An 18,845-nucleotide genomic window follows, 5' to 3' on the forward strand; every position below is an offset into this window, starting at 1 on the left:
AATGCGAGTAGATCTTCCGCAGGTTACTCATCTAGTGATCCATCCTCAGAACATTCTGTTGCAATTCCTGAATTTGAAGAATTTCTTATTGGTGAAGTAGCCTTCCTATATACGAGTATATGTGAATAGAGAGTAATTCAATTTTGTAAATTTTAGAGTTGTAAATTTTAACGGCATATTCTATCCTGTCACATAAACTGCGGGATATTTCATCCAAATTAATTCGGTTTTGATGAGAGTTTAAACCTTTTATTTGTCAGATGTAATTGCAAACGCTCCATTTCCATTCCATTTACTATTGCATTTTAAGCTTACAGACCTCAACAAGAAACGTGGCGTTTTTGAAACCTAATTAGTGTTGTTATAGTGCTATGAAATCGCTATGAATAATGTTTTAGGTTTTCAAATTTATCTCTTGAAATTGATTGAATTCTCATGAAATTAATCTTGAAATCTCCATTATATATATATATATATATATATATATATATATATATATATATATATATATATATATATATATTTAGAAATCATGCTAACTCTCTCTCTCTCTCTCTCTCTCTCTCTCTCTCTCTATATATATATATATATATATATGTATATATATATATATATATATATATATATATATATATATATATATATATATATATAAGATACAGAAATATCATTATGTCAAGTTTAACCATTTCCTTTAAAAATACAAGGAACGCTTTTCAGCCTGAGTCTAATGTCCGAGTAGGTATTTCTATGTTTATTAATCCGTTAATTTATTTAATCATCTTATTGGGTGTAGCTGGGTTACTCATTCTTTTAATTCTTCATTTTATATAAACTCAATGTTCTTTTTGGTTCCGCTGTAGAAAGGAATGTAGTATGGCGTAATTACTGTTATTGTGTAACTTTTGCAAAATCATTTTTTGTATTCGAACAAACAATCATATAATCTATATGGTAACGAAATCTGCTTTGAATATCATTCTATACATAATAATTATATACTGATTTCATACATCCCTATACTAAGAAAATGAAAATTAAATGATTTCTCATCCATACCTTCGTGTATGGAAATTGTATCCTTTTGTCCTTTAGCAAGAGAATTTACTGTTATGCATTGATGTAACTCTTGTTGAAGCCCTTCCTTTCTAACCTTTTTAAAGCATTTCCTGAAAAAAATAATATCTGTGTACATTTTTCGAAACTAGATTAGTTTTTAAAATTCCGAATCACAAAAGCATTATATGCTAATTAAAATATTTCATGCGCTAATTAAATTACTAGCGTCACAGTATCACAGTTTAGCCCTTTGGAAAGACTTGAGTTCTTATTCCGTCTAGGAGACGCGAAGAATTTTCAACGAAGGTGAATTACAGGTCTTCTGAGGAAAGGAAAGCGCTTATCCTACCGGAAATTGTGATTTTTCATTCATCCTCCAGTCAAACTAGCCACTAGAAGACACGTAAATTACACATAAAAATGAACATTTAGAAATCATGCTAACTTTGCAGGTCATGGACATTAATGGTCTATATGTACCACTAAATATTATTGTTGTTTCATGAACTTAGCCTGTCTTCCACATAATGTTGCAATTCTTCTTGTGTGTTAATTAGCATTATTTATGAGATATTACATTTTTGCTCTAGAAACAGACCAACGGTTTCATTGTAACTATATGAATAGCTTCGGAATCTTGGTTACAGGACATTATGCGACAACTGGTATAAATCAAAGAAAATAAAATCACTTACTTGGCTCGTTAGAAATTTTAACACATTGTCACTCTTAATCCATTTGAACTTAATCCATGTTAATCTGCCTAATTTGTGTAGATCATATAAAAGTATTGTCATTATTTCTTGATTCTTAAGGAGTTGCACTTAAATATGTATCATCGCTGCCTGGTTTTAGATGCTTTTGATTTAACTGGATACGCAATAAGCGGAATTTTGGATTTGTTTCACATCATATTACGATTCTGCCTGCGGTATCCGGAGAGTTCATCGAAAAGGCAATTCATCGTATGCACATCAAACGACAATTCGTTGAAAATACAATTCATCGAAAAAACAGTTCACTGAAAATTTAAAATTTTTGAAAATGTTATGAGAAAATTGATTCATTCAGAACAAAAACTGAACCGTGCAGAGTGAGAAATCAATGCTACTTTAATAGGGAAAAATTATAGAACAATATGGTTTCTTATAGACTTTCTTGTCCGATGTTTCATTTCTGTTCATGGGACTGATTTGCCTATTTCCGGGAGGAAACGCCCAGCCATCTCCGTATTATGCCTGCTAACTTACCTTTAGCTGAACAGGACTGATAAAAATTAAGCGCGTCGTAAATGGGATTACACCTACCCAGGTCTTTCTAACTAAACGGCTTCGTTTATACCGATTGAACTACGCAGGCTCCATTATTATCATTGTTGTTGCTAGTAGTAATATGCGACTTCAATACAGCAATTATTATGGGATGAATCTTACTCAGATTGCTATTTGAAACTTTTATAAGAAAATGTCGAACTGTTCCAGTTTTTAGTTCAGCTATATTCGAGGCGACAAAGAAATAACGTCTCCAAATTATGTGCTGTATTACCGACTCTCTGACTTAGCGGAATTAGTAGAAGTTGCCAGTACAAGAAGCTGTCTGCATTGTTCAGTTTTTGTTCTAAATTACTTTTATCATAACATTATCGAAAACGTAAAATTTTCGGTGAATCGTTTTTTCGATGAATTGTCGTTCGATGAATTGCCTTTTCGATGAATTTTCATGGAATCCATTTTGAATCATGCTTAAAACACATGACTTTCAGTCATGTGTTTTAAGCATGAACGAGTCAATGCGTCCTTGGTAACGATGAGGCTGACATGGATTAGTTTTTATGGTTGTATGACCTAAAATTACTGAACATTTTTGATCAAAATATCTTATCATGATGCAGTTCCTGAACTACGTTTTCGTGAACACTTCATACGGCATCATTTGTTATATCTTTTAGAATATGTAAACACTTCCTTCTGTGTATAATGATGATACAGCTCTTCATGTGCATATTACTTGTGTTTAATTGATTTCAGTATTTAATATAAGTCAATTTGTATTTTAGCTATTATGTCATAAGACAAGTTAACTTGTGTTCGAAATAGAGAGCAGAACATCCCAAAATATGAAGAGGGCCTCAACGTTGAGTATAGAGAATACCAGAATGCAAGTGATGAAGGTTTTCGTTGAACATTTAAATTTGATATGTTACTGATCATATTTTCCAAGAAATGTTTGCCAGGATCCCATTATGATCATATATATGAACATTAAAAAGAGAGAAGAAGAAAAAAAAGAAGTATTATCTAAACGCTCTGCATTAAGTGTATCTTGTCAGTAGTTATTTCTTCTCTCAGAGCTCTTGTAAACAGATTTATAATGCACAATTGGGCTATAATGTCAGCGCTTTCAAAAATCAGATCTTTGATATATATTTCTAGGAAATCAATTCCCTTTTTATTCTTAATTGGTTTCAATAGCTGCTGTTGTTTATGAGTATTTGGGAAGCTGCAAATATATCTCTTTAGTTCAGAAGAGCAATTACAAAGATGTTTAATGAATTTATTACTTTTAATTTTTAAGAACTGCTTTAGATGCATAAATAAGTTATATCTTAGTGACTCATAGCAGGGAGATACATATTTTAGGAGTGCTTGTTATCATTTCTGTTTGTATAACATAATGTTTAAAGAATAAGAAATATATATTATTGCATGAACAAAACTATAAGGAATATCATTTGCAGTGAGTGAAATATCATTAATGTACAGAAGAAATTGAAAGATCCGAGTCCTAGAGCATTGCAAGAAGTTGATGAAAATCTGTTCACATTCACTCACCATCAGAAAGTGATCAGAGAGGAAAATGGGTATCCAGTTACAAAATCGAAGAGGAATATAATGTGCTAAAAGATTTCTCCTATTTGTGCCTGACTTGCTCAAGTACTTGGGAATTATTTAATGCAGAAATAAACCTTTGTTTTTCTCTAAATCTTTCCATCGCGTCTGTCTCAAAATGGATTACTTAAGATAGAAAGAAGCTTTACACTCTAGCAGTAGTGGTGGAAGTTGGCTATCAGTAGCAGTTGTCTATCACCAAAGAGACAAGAAGCTTTCAAGGTTTGCAAAAATAGATGTTAATTCATTTCTTTATTATTTTAAGACAAGTGTAATGAGAGAAACTGGCTAGTAGTTGGATATCAATGATTTGTTCCGCTTTTCCGAAAGACTGGATAAATAATAATTATCAAGTTTTAAGATATAACTGTAGAGAAAAAGCATTGTTGAATTAAAACTAGACGTAAGTTCTCTGGAGAAGAATTTCGAAGGTGATTGGAGTAGATTTTGTAATATTCAATTTGTTGTATAGTTTCAATATTTTTAGATGTTTAGTGAGATCGAATGTGATATATGGTGTACACTAGCACAGCATTTTAGTGATCACCAATATAGCCCTCTTTGCATACGCATATTGCCAAGAAATCATGTACAGTATCTTTCAGTGACGTAAGAACGAAACCATCAGGTTCTCCTACCTTGATTTGTAATCTGAATTGTTATCTATACTTCCTGACTTACTACTAAATATGCTGAAATAAAAACAGCAGCTCACCGCTAGCCAAAGTCTACATTCAGACTCGTTGAATTCATTTTTTTCTCAATTCTGCTTTTCTCTTCACCTCGCGAGTACATTCATGAATATATACAATAATATTAAAATTTACACCGTTATTTAATAGACGTTCAGTAAAAGTGAAAATAAATAAACTACATATGTTTAAAAATATATGATTATATCAATCACTTCTCAGTTTGGGTTTCTGCCGTATAGAAAGAGATGATCACTTATTTTAATATGTAAAATTTAAAGAAATAAAAATTTTCAGCAATCAGTGAATTATAAATGTATTCTGGAATGCCTACAGACTAAGATAAAAGGAGAATCAATTTCTCACCAAAAAAATCCAAGTGATGGTAAATAATAAAATCAGATAAGGCTAACAAATCAAGTCACTTACTCAAATGGTGACTTTGTGCAGTTTATAACCGTCACCATTTCCTTCAAATAATACCTAGACATGGCCTTTACTAGTCCTAACCGTCGTCGACGAGGACGATATTTTTTTTTGGAGTCATCATTATTGATTGTCAAAAATAATTCTTGTTCTGTTATCTGCGTAGTAAATAAAAATATAATATTTCTGAACATGCACTGATCTAAATATGAATACATTATTTGAAAAATCATAGAAGCTGTTTATTTAACTTACGTTTTTATACAGCATACCATAATTTAAAAGAATATATAAAATATATAACATAATATTCACGTAATAATATTCCTTTGTTATATTTTGTCCACCATTAATTTACTTCTCTGGGACAGTAGTTGCATATACACACTTCCTGGAAAAAAATCAACGGACACTCCCATGGGCAAAGTGCATCGTGCCATGTAACGAATCACGTGCTTGTAGCCGGTATAAATTGTAGAAATATGATGCTCTCAAGTCAGTGCCACTATGCTCGTGCGAAAGGAACTGATGCGAGAAGAGAGCTGACGAGTTTGAAAGAGGCGTTGTGATAGGATGTCATGTAGCAACCTATCTGTTCCGCAAATTGCTACCACGATCCCAAAACACTCACCAAAATTGACTAAACTCGTAGGATGCTACGAAGGAGAATATGTAAAAACCGCCATTCGTCGGGCGACACGTTCAAAGCGGAGTTCAGGGCATCGACCGGAACGCGAATCTATAATTAAAAACATTCAGAACCGAGGCTAACAATATGATTTTCCATGCTGTAGGACCGCGATATGCATGCCGCACACTAACCGAACCAACATGCAGCGTCGTCTTCAGTAGTGAAAGAGCGTGCAAAGTGGAACGTGGAAGCTTAGAAAACTGTTATGAGCGGCGAATCAGGCTACAGCCTACACTGAGTAGATGGATGCGTGTAGCAGATGCCCTGGGAATGTCTCTTACATGCGTGCGTAACCTTAGCTATGAAATTCGGAGGTGGCGGTGTGATGGTATGGTCCTGTTTCTCCTGGTTTGGCATCAGACCTCTGTTTGTGGTCCATGAACACTGAACTCCGAGAGGAATCTGAACAATCTAGAAAATGCAATGCTTCCTACTTTGTGGCGTTTCTAATGAAATGACCATTGTCTCTTTCAGCAAGGCAACGCACCGTGTCATAATGCTGCTGAAACTGCATGGTCAGTGTATATCAACGTCATCACACTTGACTGACCTCCACAGAGCTCTGATCTCAACCATGTTTAACATAACTGTGATTAACTGCAGCGCCGGGTGAGGTCAAGAGACGTCTGTTCTACAACAGTCCTGGACATCGTTGCATGTTTACAGGAAGAATTGTCCAAAATTATCATTCATGGCTATCGTACGATTGCGATAAGTATACCCCGTAGGATTACTGCACTCGTCACAGCAAACGAAGGCAATACACCTTACTAAGGTGGGTGCATGGCTGCATGTTCCTCACACTATGGTGTCCATTGACATCTTTCCAAGCAGTGTATTTAAAGAATAGTTGCATGTCTTCGTCCAATGTAAAATTAACACGCTGTTTCTTGGAGGAGGGAAGCGGAATTGAAAAATTTCCGTGTTTGTTTTCTAGAGCCGAGTTTCTATATTAGCTAACCTTTAGTACGACATACTAATAGGAATATCGTTCGGTTTAGAAACATTTGATGGTAGATTTCACGTAGAAAATTGCACAATCCATTTGGATTAGAACACCAAATAGTGGAAGTTTTTGACTTCCATTTTGTGTTGCTAATTCTAGTGTTTTTATTAGTACTGGGGATTGGTTATAGGATATACAATCCCACATCATAGAGAACTTCATCAAACCAACTTCCAGCCTGCTAATATTTAGCCAAATTACATCTACGCCCACAGTCGAATCCGACTGAAGTCATCGAATCTGACAAATGTCTTCAGGGGAGATTCTTAGTCACAACGTACTGATTGGAGAGCGAAAGCGTTAACTATTCATTATTTACTTGGTGTAACAATGAAAAGTGAACACCTAGAAGCCCACTTCCAAACCTTAAGCTAAAATAATTCTACTGGTTTCCTTTGAAAAAGGCATTAAAAGACGATTTAAGTTCACGGACAATTCATCACGGAAAATTCATTGCGTGGATAATTCATCGCAGGAAAATTCATCGCAAGCAAAATTCATCACAGAAATATTCATCGCGCGAACTATTGATCGCTGAAAATGTTATTCGCTAAAAAATTGAAATGAATTGCACTGATACCCATGAATAAAAAGTAAATGTAAATGCAATGCGATGATAAATTTCATAAAATATACTTCTATTATGTATCTATGTATTAGTCCGCGCTGTTAGCCGAGTGGCTAGTTGCTTCATAACGATATACCTGAGAAAGACGTGTCCTGGGTTCGATTCCCGTCGTTGCCGTGAGAAGTGTAAGATCTTTCTCAGACATAGCCAAGTCTTGGGCGAGAACTGCAGAATTTTCTTCACAGTTTATGTGGGGTTTTTCCTCCCCAAGCGAGTAAACCGACCCTGGGAACATAACGCTTCTACAGACATGGGATACACTGGGAGGCATAGAACAATACACCTTCTCCTCGTATAACGGTTGCTGTTATACTTTTATAAATATTAATATTCCATCAACAGAATCTGTAGAATCAAAGTAAGAAAGAATATTTATACCATTTTAAGACGAAGCAGAAATTCGGAAGCTCACCAATCAATAAAATATTACTTTCACTGCATAAGAATTAAAAATATTATTAAAATCTAAATAAATAATGCATAGCTCATCCTTCTTTTACCTTTACGGTGTCGAGGGTTTCTATTCCTTATAACCCCAACCATTATACGAGGATAAAGTAGTTGGCCCTATGCCTCCCAGTGTAACCTGTGTCTGTAGAAGCGTTTTATTCTCAAGGATGATTTGCCTGCTTGCGAGAGGGGAAAACCCCACAAACTGAGGAGAAAAAACTTGCAGTCCTTGCCCAAGACTGGCTTACTTGACTATGTCTGAGAAAGATGCTAATCTCCTCATGTGTCAGCGACCGGAATCGAACCCAGGACACTCCTTTCCCAGGCATATGGTTGTGAAGCAACCAACCACTCGGTTAACCGAGTGGACTAATACATAGATACATAATAAAATTATATTTTGTGAAATTTATCTTGCACTGCATTTACTTTTCATATATCGGTATCAATGCATTATCATTTCAATTTTTTAGCGATTAAAATTTTCAGCGATTTTGTTCTGCGATCAATAGTTCGCGAGATGAATTTTCCTCGCGATGAATTGTCCGATCAAGCACGTTTTAGGGAGTGACACGGCTGCAAGTCGTTAATATAAAGAGTGTCCCAAAATTCATGCAAGAAGTAATTTTGATAGAAAACACAGGTTTTTAATTAAAATTTGTAATTTCTTATTGATTCATAAAGTACACAGTATAGGGTTATGCATGGAATAGCATATCAGGTAAATGGCCTCCGCGGATCTGCTGGCATATACTCACCCTTTTGTCGAAATTTTTCATGACCGTTTTGCATAAATGTGGCTGAATTTCATTGATACAGCGCTCAATTTCCTCCTTCAAGGCGTGGGTGGTCGTGGGCTTGTTGGCATAAAACCTAGACTTCAAAAAACCCCAAAGAAAAAAGTCCAAAGCGTTAAGTTACATGATCTGGGCGGCCAATTCTGATCACCAAAACGGGAAATTACACGACCAGGAAATGACTCATGCAGTAATTTAATTGTTTCTCGGGCTGTATGGCACGTGGCATTGTCTTGTTGAAACCAGACGTCGTCCACATTCATATCTTGCAATTTAGGCACAAAAAAATGGATTATCATGTCGCGATAGCGATCACCATTAACTGTTATTGCCTTACCAGCCGCATTTTCGAAGAAGAATGGACCGACGATGCCTCCAGCCCAATATCCGCGCCAAACAGTGACTCGTTGTGGATGCATTTGTTTCTCAACAATCACTCGTGGATTTTCTGAACCCCAATTGCGACAATTTTGTCGATTAACGAAGCCATCAAGATGAAAATGAGCCTCATCGCTGAAGATGATTTTGTTCGAAAAATAAGCATCCACTTGTTGTTGTTGTTCCATAATCCATTCAACGAACTCTCTTCGCTGTGTGTGATCAGTAGGCTTCAGTTCTTGAGTCAATTGAACTTTGTAAGCATAAAGATGCAAATCTTTCGTGAGAATACGCTGTAGAGAGCTTCTCGAAATGCCCAATTCAAGACCACGGTGCCGAATTGATGTTCGTGGAATCTCAGCAACACTCTCACGAACTGCTTCGATGTTTTCTGTTGAATGACTTGTTGAAGGACGGCCAGAGTGTATAAGATCATTAATTGATCCAGTTTCCTTGAATTTTTTAATTAATCTTTTCACAGTTGATGAAGTTAAATCACTATTCCGACCATATTTTGTACGAAAATTGCGAACTGTAGCTGCCAAACCTTCATTATTTTTAAAATATTGCTTAACAATGAAAATGCGTTGTTCTTTCGTGTAGCGCTCCATTTTTAATAACCCTGAACTGTCAGCTCTCACGCCGTCTTTTTTTTCTCGTTGGCAACACTTTACCTCAGAAATGGCGCTAAATTTAAATCTTGCGTGAATTTTGGGACACCCTACAAATTAAGCATTTGCTTATAATGTTGCGTCAATTGCCCTTTTGTTGGAAAGATCAGGGTTCAGATCAAAACTAGGTCACTAGTCTTCTTTAAAATGAATTTAACTGAAGGTAGAAATTCTGGCCTCCTCCAGTCTTATATCCTCCAATCTGACAAAAATTGAAATCTTTCATATTACAAAATAGGCAAACTAACAAGAGAACACATTTCATGTATTCTATTGCCGATTTGCCTGTAATTTCAAACACCGCACTAATTTCAAATCACGCATTCTCATGAGCAATCGAAAGTTATTCGTTTTTATTATTATTATTATTATTATACTCATTTCTATGAGTAATCTGAAGTGCATTACGATGGTTTATTCTCTTCGCGTTGATACTATTGAATGGCACTCGTTGCTGTGTTACTTTTACGTAAACCAGTTTCCTTATGTGAAAGTTAATAATTGCACATTCAGTTACTGAGATATAGAAATAAGCCTTTTTATTTTTATTTAAAGATATCTCTTATGGAAGTAACAGGGTTTTTGCTCATGAGAACTCTTCTTTTCACCCCACAAAAGTAGCAAACTGGTCTGAGGAAGGACATTTAACAGATAATACTTTTCCTTTGCTTTAATTGCTTCAGAAGGAAATCAAACCAACCCAAATCCAACTAATTGAATCTTCTCTTATGATTTCTTTTATATCTTAAGTAATCATTTCTCGGTCGTTTCCAAGCATAATTTTATGTCATCGAGAAGTAACAGTCATTCTGCTATATTCGTTGTTACAGCAACTGCTTTTGTTTGTATACCAATACACGAAATAAGTTAATGAATATGAGATACAATGGTTGTAGTATGCTGCTCCAAATCCAGTGATTCTCATAATGTTAACATGAAGCGAAAACCGTAAATGGAAGTCATTTTTTCCCATGTATCGTGAAGTTATCCGAACAACAATGACAGTCTTTCCATTAAAATATGAAATCGAAATGAAATATCATTCAGCCGCCACTCGATTCCAAATCATCAGAACTTCCTTTTACTGTATTACAAATAAATGAGTAAACAAAAAATCCCAAGGGTATATATTATTGTGGCATAATGAACCTCTTAGCGTTATGAAATTCTTCAAGCAATGAAGTCGTTTTATTGAAATACTCAATTTTGTTGCATTTTTATGAAATGCTTTGAAGGATAAAAAGAATGAAGACATTTTGTTCATATTCGATTGTAGACTTAAATATTGAATCAAAGTTACTGATCTTGAACCGATAACAAAAAAGACAAATGACATCTACATCCTTTCCTCTGTCCTGGTCTCAACTGTATAAGTATAGCGTGTGAATTACAACCTGCCAGCTGTTGAACTGTGACCCATTAACATTAATATAATATTAAGATAATACTAACTACATTGTTATAACATTAATCAGATTTTATTAAGTCAAGTTATATGGTCAAGATAGTAGGTTTTTGACAGAAAACCTTAAAGGAAGGATGAGATATTTAATTACAATGTATTATTTCATTGATCTGACAGCTATAGAGCTTCCACAGCTCATTTTCCAGTTGTCAAGAAGCCTTTTGATTGGATTCTCATTGAGAAAGAAAGACCTTTATAAGGCTTTGCAATGAAGGTTACTTAGCCATTACAAGGGTAGTTTTTCCTTCAAGGGTAACTTCTTGTGAAACAAACCAGATAACGAACATATGCAATTTACAGGTAAAAATTCATTTTCATCTAATAATAGTAATATGTTGTTGTAATAAAATCTTGCTATGACTAAACGCATGAGTTTTAAGGATATTATATCTTCATACGTTAAATTGATTAATTAATCTGAACCATTATTATATGCTTCCCATCTTCATCACAACGTAATAAAACTATAGCGATAATATATTTCATTCATTTCATCTAAATGACTGTCTGTTTTGAAACATGATGTACGATGGTCAAAGCAAAACAGAAGTAGCAAAGATAATGAGGAAGAAATAAATACTATTGTAATCGAGTGAATGTAATGTGGAAAAGTATAAAATCACAGTTCTAAGAAATAAACTTGGATAATTTAAAATAATAGTATAATAAATAAATGCTATAAAATGAAGTCATTATTCTTGAAAGGTTGTGTTGTGTCGCTTTATATCATTGCCTATGAGGACAGTTATGAGGTTTCCACTTTTGTTGGATGAAAAGCCCCAGTTTCTGTGATTTAAAATAAATCAACTCCGTATAAGACCGACGGACTCACCTTCAATTGAAAAGTCTCTAGACAGGATTTTGAAGGGAATATGACATATTAAAAAGCAGATTTGGTTTGCTTTGTGAGGGGAAGCAATTAGTTATTGCGCGAATATAAACTGCAGACTCCCTGATAACAGAAGATGGAAATATCTTGTGCAAAGAAGACAGCTAGGGGCAAAACCAGCACCAATATGTGTTTACCAGGATTAACGATGTGGTAGATAGATTGGATTCGTTGTGAAATTCAAAAGTATGTTAATCCATATTTGCTGAAATCGCATCGCTAACAAGGAAACTAAAAGTCAAACAGTTATCTTCGCCTTAAAATCTGTAGAATGTCTGGTTATACCATATTGGCTCTCTCAAAGTATCTAATATTCTGCATAAGTATCATAATAGGGGGGGAATGACAAGAGTTCTGTCTATGATTCTAAGAGTGGAAAAATTCTGCTTTAAGCATGGTATAGAAGTGCTGAACGGATTGAATTTATTTATTTTTATTTTTATTTATTTATTTATTTGATAGAAAATAACTGTTTTGTAATAGCTGATCCATTTTAAGTAGAAACCCGTGAAGAGTTTTAGAAATTATGTCATAGAAATTATGTAACAGACAGTCATTTAGATGAAATGAATGAAATATATTATCGCTATAGTTTTATTACGTTGTGATGAAGATCATAGGATGCCTTATTTGGAACAACCCTCCCCGGGAAATTTCTGCTCTTCTGCAGCTGTCTCGGTCAACTGTAAATGATGTTGTTGTTGTGAAGTTGTGAAATGGAAACACCTAGGAGCAATCAGGACATGCATGACGAGTACCGAAGTTTGACATTCGAAAAATTCACCTGTTCTCGGTTGAAGCACTTGTAACCGAGTTCAGAAATGCCTCTGTAAGCAACGTCAGCACCAAACCTCATGTGGAACTGAAGAACATGGGTTTTCATGGACGCACAGCTGCGCCAATATCAGCGCTGCACCAAGAGTCGGATGGAGCAAAGTTTCGCTGCCATTTGACTGAATCCACAGTGGTGAATTCTGCAGAGCGAGAATCACGCTTCCCCATCTGAGTCCAATGGACTAGTCTGAGTTTGATAGCTGCTAAGAGAAAGCTTTTTTTTTGCCCGTATTGTATTGTGGAAACTGTAGTGAAGTTTGATGGTGGACGCATCATGGTCTGAGGAAGTTTTTCATGGCTCGGGCTCGACCTTCTAGTTACAATAACCGGGAAGCTTAACGCTGCGGCCTATAGTGCCATTCTTGAGAATTTAGGGCTCCCAAATTGTGACAACAGTTTGGAGAAGGCCATTTTGGAGAATGTCATTGTCAACACGACAATGCCCCTAATACAAAGCGAAGTCAGTGCAGGAATGGTTTCATGAGATAGGCTGAAGAACTTGACTAGCCTCTAGAATGTCCTGATGTCAACCCTTTCAAATAATGCAGGATGAATTGGAATATCAATTGATTCATATGCTGTGATTCATATGCAATTTTCTTTGAGAATGGCATAAATAGCATAGCAACTACGAGTATAATACTTATTTTAATATACTCACAAATATACATACTCGTGTGCGCGTACACACACACACACACACACACACACACACACACACACATGGCCGGCTTTACTATTTAAGAAAACTAGGCAACTGCCTAGGGCGCAAGCCATGAAGGGGCGCAAAAACTTCAAGCTATGCTTTATTCATACTTTACTAATATATCAAAATTAAAAAGTTATATATGATTTAGGTATCGATTAATTTTCCTTATCCCTCACACCTCACACTATTTTACTATTTAACTCTTGATTCTTTTTAGTTCCTCACCAAAATTATTTGAACTTACCGTTATTTAAAATTCAGTTAAGATAAATATTTTACAACGTTAACATTTTAAAATATTAAATTTCGATATTTTATAACCTTTTTTTTTTGTAAATGAATTATAACAGAGAATTTTCAAATTAATTAAAAAAGAAAATAAAAAAGCCCTATTAATTTAACCTGAAAGATAATTTTATTTTGTTTAATGTCAATTAGAAACATTTTAGTTTATGTGGGGATTTTCCAAACAATGTGTGGAGAAAGTGGGGATTTTCGGGAAAGAGGCTTTGCGACCGGAACTTTGCCGAGTCGTGTGACGACGTGGCACAGTGATAGTAGGTCTACTCTAATAAGCGCCGGGAACAAAAACATAATAAATAAAAAAATATCTTTTGTTTCAAATATCATTGAAAAATAATCTGTTCAGAATATTTGTGAAAGACGAACGTGTAACGTGATTCAATATCTCCAAAAGTTGCTCCAAGTATCGAGCGATTGAGTCAGGTGAGTTCATTTTATTTTCAATAATCAATATAAAAAATTAATTTGTTAAAAATAATTAAAAAAAACATTTATTAATTTTTTTTGTAGCCTGTGTAGCTCAGTGGATGTGGCGTTTGCACACCACCGCGCTTGGCCGCACGAAGGAAGTCTTGGTTTCGAGTCTAGTCGGCGACTAGAGGAAATTTTTCTAAGCCTTTTTTCGACCGGTTCCCGAGTTAGTCGATCTCTGGCACGGGCAAGCAGGTTTTTCCTCCCGGAATCTCGGGTTTTTCGTCCTGTAAACTCAAGAAAATCGACCGTAGAACCCACATTATTTCAGACATTAAATATATTGTGTTAGGGTTAGGGACCACGAGATGGCGGCATATTTGAGCCGTCTCTCTTCACTGCGTACCGCTTAATTAGCGATAGCCTTGGGCCATCTGTCTCTGATTGAGTACCAGTGGAGATTGAACTGCCCACTCAGTCTCCAAAAGTTAGATAGGGCTAAATGGCCTCGCCTACTCCCGTATATACGGGAATAAAAAGGCGTTAGCTGATTTTTTTTTTTTTTATTAATTTTTCAAGTTAAATTTTGTGTCCAAAATGAATTAACGATAAATTAATTAATAAAAACGTGTGAGTAATTAATAATAAGTCTGTGACTTTTTTTTTTAATATTTTTATTTTTATTTTTATAAGAAAGTTTATTTATAAAAGTATAATTTTTTAGTTAACTATGGCTGATAAAAAACGACCATCTGGAGAAAACCAGAAAAAACTAAAGAACTAGCGAAGCAAGAGGGTTCTTTCTTGAAATATCTCTGCACAAGAGAAACAACTATTAAAGATGAACATGATAATTCTTTTGCCGAAGATACGAAAAATGAATGTTGTGGGTCTCTTATTAACGATAACGATCCAAGAATAGATGTGCAAAATAAAGGAAACGAAGATACTAAAGACAAACCAGAAGACGATACTACTATTCTTGTATTAAATTACAGTGATCCCGCGGATTGGCCTTCTCATTTTAACGATAATTTTCGACAAATCTTAGTACAAAATGGACACCATAGCAGATAGTGTCATGCGATTTCCCCAAAGATTCACAAAAAGATTTTCCTCTTTACACTACAAGAGGATACTACCGAACAATGAAGTAGTGTACCGTCAATTGTTAATATATTCAGTACCAATGGCTGCAGGTTTTTGTTTTTGATGTAAACTATTCAGGAAAAAAAAACTACATCAACTCTACAAAAATCAGGAGTCAAAGACTGGGAAAATATTGGAGTAATCCTTTCTTCACATGAGAGGAGTACTGCTCATTTAGAAAACTATCAAACTTGGAAAGAACTGGAATTAATCGTAGAAACAACTCTTGATAATTTCAATCAGCAACAAACAGAGAAGAAGAAGAATGCTGGCGTCAAATATTTGAATGTTTGATTGCTTTAGTTAGAGTACTTGGCACACAAAATCTTGCATTTCGCGGTACTAACGAAAGGTTTTACACTGCGAGTAACGGTAATTTTTTGAAGTTTGTTGAATATATAGCTCTCTTTGATCCTGTAATGAAAGAACATGTACGTAGATTCAAACGTCAAGAAAGAATGATCCATTATTTAGGAAACGATGCTCAAAATGAGCTTATACAAATCTTGGCAAAAGCTATAAAGAATAATATCTTATCCCTCTTAAAATCGGCAAAATATTATTCAGTGATTTTGGATTGCACTCCAAACGTTAGCCATATTGAACAGCTGACAATGATTGCACGTTTGTTGATATTGTCATTCCATCAGATAGTGAGATGTCCAAGCCTGAGGTAATAGTAAGAGAACATTTTTTAGGATTTGTTCCTCTAGAGGAAATTACAGGTTCATTCATAACAGAAACTTTAATTGAACATCTAAGGCAAATGGAATTACCGATCGAGAATCTCCGTGGTTCAAGGATATGATAACGGAAGTAATATGAAGGTCAAAGAAAATGGTCCTCAAAAGAGAGATCTAGATATAAATCCTCAGATTATTCCTTGTAGTTCACACTCTTTAAATTTAGTGGTAAATGACGCTTTTAGGTGTTGTTTAGATGCAACTAGCTTCTCTACTTTAGTTCAACAGATTTCTAACTATTTCTCTGCATCTACTCATTGTTGGCGAATTCTTTCTACTTGTATCTCGGACTTGATTATTAAACCGTTGAGTAACACAAAATGGGGGAGCCGTATCGACGCTTTAAAACCACTAAGGTATCATCTTGTCAGTATATCTGATGCACTCATGCAAATTTTTGATGACCCAAGATTAAATAATTCAACTAGAAATACCACCCGACATGAAGCAAAAGCCGTTGCTGATTCCATTTTTAAATTTAAGTTCATAGTGTCCCTTGTCGTGTGGTACAACATCCTTTATGAAGTAAATATTTCAAGCAAAATGATACAGATAAAAGAGGCTGATTTAAATTCAGTTACGAAGCAACTACAAGTAACCAAAGAATACCTTCTAGAATGTAGAACTGATAAGGGTTTTGAAAAACGTTTGACTGATGCTGTTGAAATATTAAAAGAACTGGAGATTCAACCGAATTTTGAAATAGAAAGAAACAGAAAGAGAAGACAAAGACGGCAGTTCGAATATGAATGTCAAGATGAGGCTTTGCAAGATCCTTAGCAGAAGTTCAAAATAGAATTTTACTATTGTGTCTTGGATATGGATATACAGTCAATTGAAGAGAGTGTTCCAACAACTACAGCAGCGTAATGTTCTATTTGGATTTCTTTATGATATATATAATATCACTGAAAAAAAAAAAACTGCTGATTTACTAAACAATTGCAGAAATCTTGAAAATATTTTGACTCATAATGCTAATAAAGATATTGATGCCGAGGATCTCTGCAGTGAACTTCAAGCAATAGCTCGAAGACTTACAAAATCCATGCCACCACAAGAAGTCTTTATAGTACAGCAAAAGCTTGTCGACTGCATACCCAACGTTTTTATTGCACTAAGAATTCTCCTGACACTTCCAGTTTCGGTAGCAAGTGGAGAACGTAGTTTCTCAAAGTTAAAACTTGGTAAAACATATTTGCACTCAACAATTGTCCCAAAACAGATTTGGTAACAATTTCAATCGAACACGAGCTAGATTTAAAGGAAATGGTAGAATTTTTTTCAAAATTGAAGGCAAGAAAAATTAAAATTTGATTTTCATATATTATACATATTGTATATTATTAATAAAGCATGCAAAAATAATTTTTATTTTTTATAATTAAAATTTCATTTTAAAAACTATCCAACTTGTTGAATAAGGGGCGCACTTGTAAACTTTGTCTAGGGCGCAAAATAACCTGGCACTGGCATTACACACACACACACACACACACACACACACACACACACACACACACACACACACACACACACACACAAAATGTAATCCACACACTGTGTGAATTACATTTTCTAAAACTAGTTGGATACTGAAAGAGTACTTTACATTTGTTTGGCAGCTCGTGTTGCTAAATGGCGGTAGAGAGTAGCGTTTTAATACCCGTTGAAAAGGAGGATGATGGCAAACACTTTCCCGCGGGAATCTGCAAGAGAAAAAAAAAAGGAATGTGTGTAAAGTTCGAGGTAAAAAAATGATTGCGTGCATGCCTATGCGTGTGTATGTGTGCGTTTGTGCTGCAACATTTGTACGAGTTCACTGTTTACTATAATTAGAGATTGGAATTAGAAACCACAGTGAAATATATTAACGTTAATTTGAAACAAATGCATTTATTAACTTCAATAAGTACTATATTGACTATAATTTGAAATTAGAAATACTCTATTTATTGTAATTTTTCCTGTTTCATAATAAAAGGTATATTTATGGCATTATTAGTATAAATAGCTTTAGAACAGTTATGTAAAATATAAAGTCAATTATCAATTCTTTAGAAAGCATCTCCACTTTGAGGTGTCTTGAGGCATTTTCAGAAAAAGGTTTTTCAGAAAAAAGATTGGAGGAAAATTTGTTCTTCATGAATAGCTGGTGTTTTTCTGCATTACTTTATGATGGCCGTTTACCTCTTCCTTTCTGTGCTTCTGTGGCGCATTAGCATTATCATCATGAGAGACGTCCAGGGAGTCATAAACTCATTGAGAACAATCATAGACATCATATCGACTCTCTCTATTAAACCTTTTCTTAAAGTTTTTACACTAGATACACTCATCATTTCAACTGGCAAACTGCCGCTCTCTCACTCACTGCTCTATCCGAGAAAAATCTAGCACTCACTGTTTTCTTAACAGTGCACAAACTAAGATAAAAAGCCAAACGGCTATTTTTTCTGGCGAAGTTAATTAAATTAAGGGGATAAATATCTCTTATTATTTTACAGCCAGTATGCGAAACTCTGAGATTGAAAACTACGATATAAGAGTTTCATGCCGAAGAACTATCGGCGAATCCAAGCGTAAGTGAACACCTGGTATTACAACACCAAGGCAACTCGAAGCAAAGGTGGAGCAAGCTCCCTCACTATCCTTG

At 34.9% G+C, this 18,845-nt stretch overlaps 1 protein-coding gene across 1 annotated transcript; it reads left to right on the top strand.

The window, feature by feature from the left end:
- Nucleotides 1-16,267: 16,267 nt before the first annotated feature.
- On the top strand, nt 16,268-16,969 carry LOC150109224 (uncharacterized). Its single transcript, XM_090401888.1, has one exon. It carries the CDS (start codon nt 16,268-16,270, stop codon nt 16,967-16,969), a length of 702 nt encoding a protein of 233 aa, XP_090258014.1.
- The last annotated feature ends 1,876 nt before the right edge of the window (nt 16,970-18,845 follow it).

Source organism: Typopeltis vanoorti, chromosome 2, assembly GCF_054136105.1.
Source record: "Typopeltis vanoorti isolate ZY-2024b chromosome 2, IOZ_Tvanoo_1.0, whole genome shotgun sequence".
In the NCBI taxonomy this organism is placed as follows: Eukaryota; Metazoa; Arthropoda; class Arachnida; order Uropygi; family Thelyphonidae; genus Typopeltis; species Typopeltis vanoorti.

Coding starts and splice junctions, on each gene's coding strand:
- LOC150109224 (XM_090401888.1), top strand. CDS start 16,268: ATGAAGGTCAAAGAAAATGGTCCTCAAAAGAGAGATCTAGATATAAAT.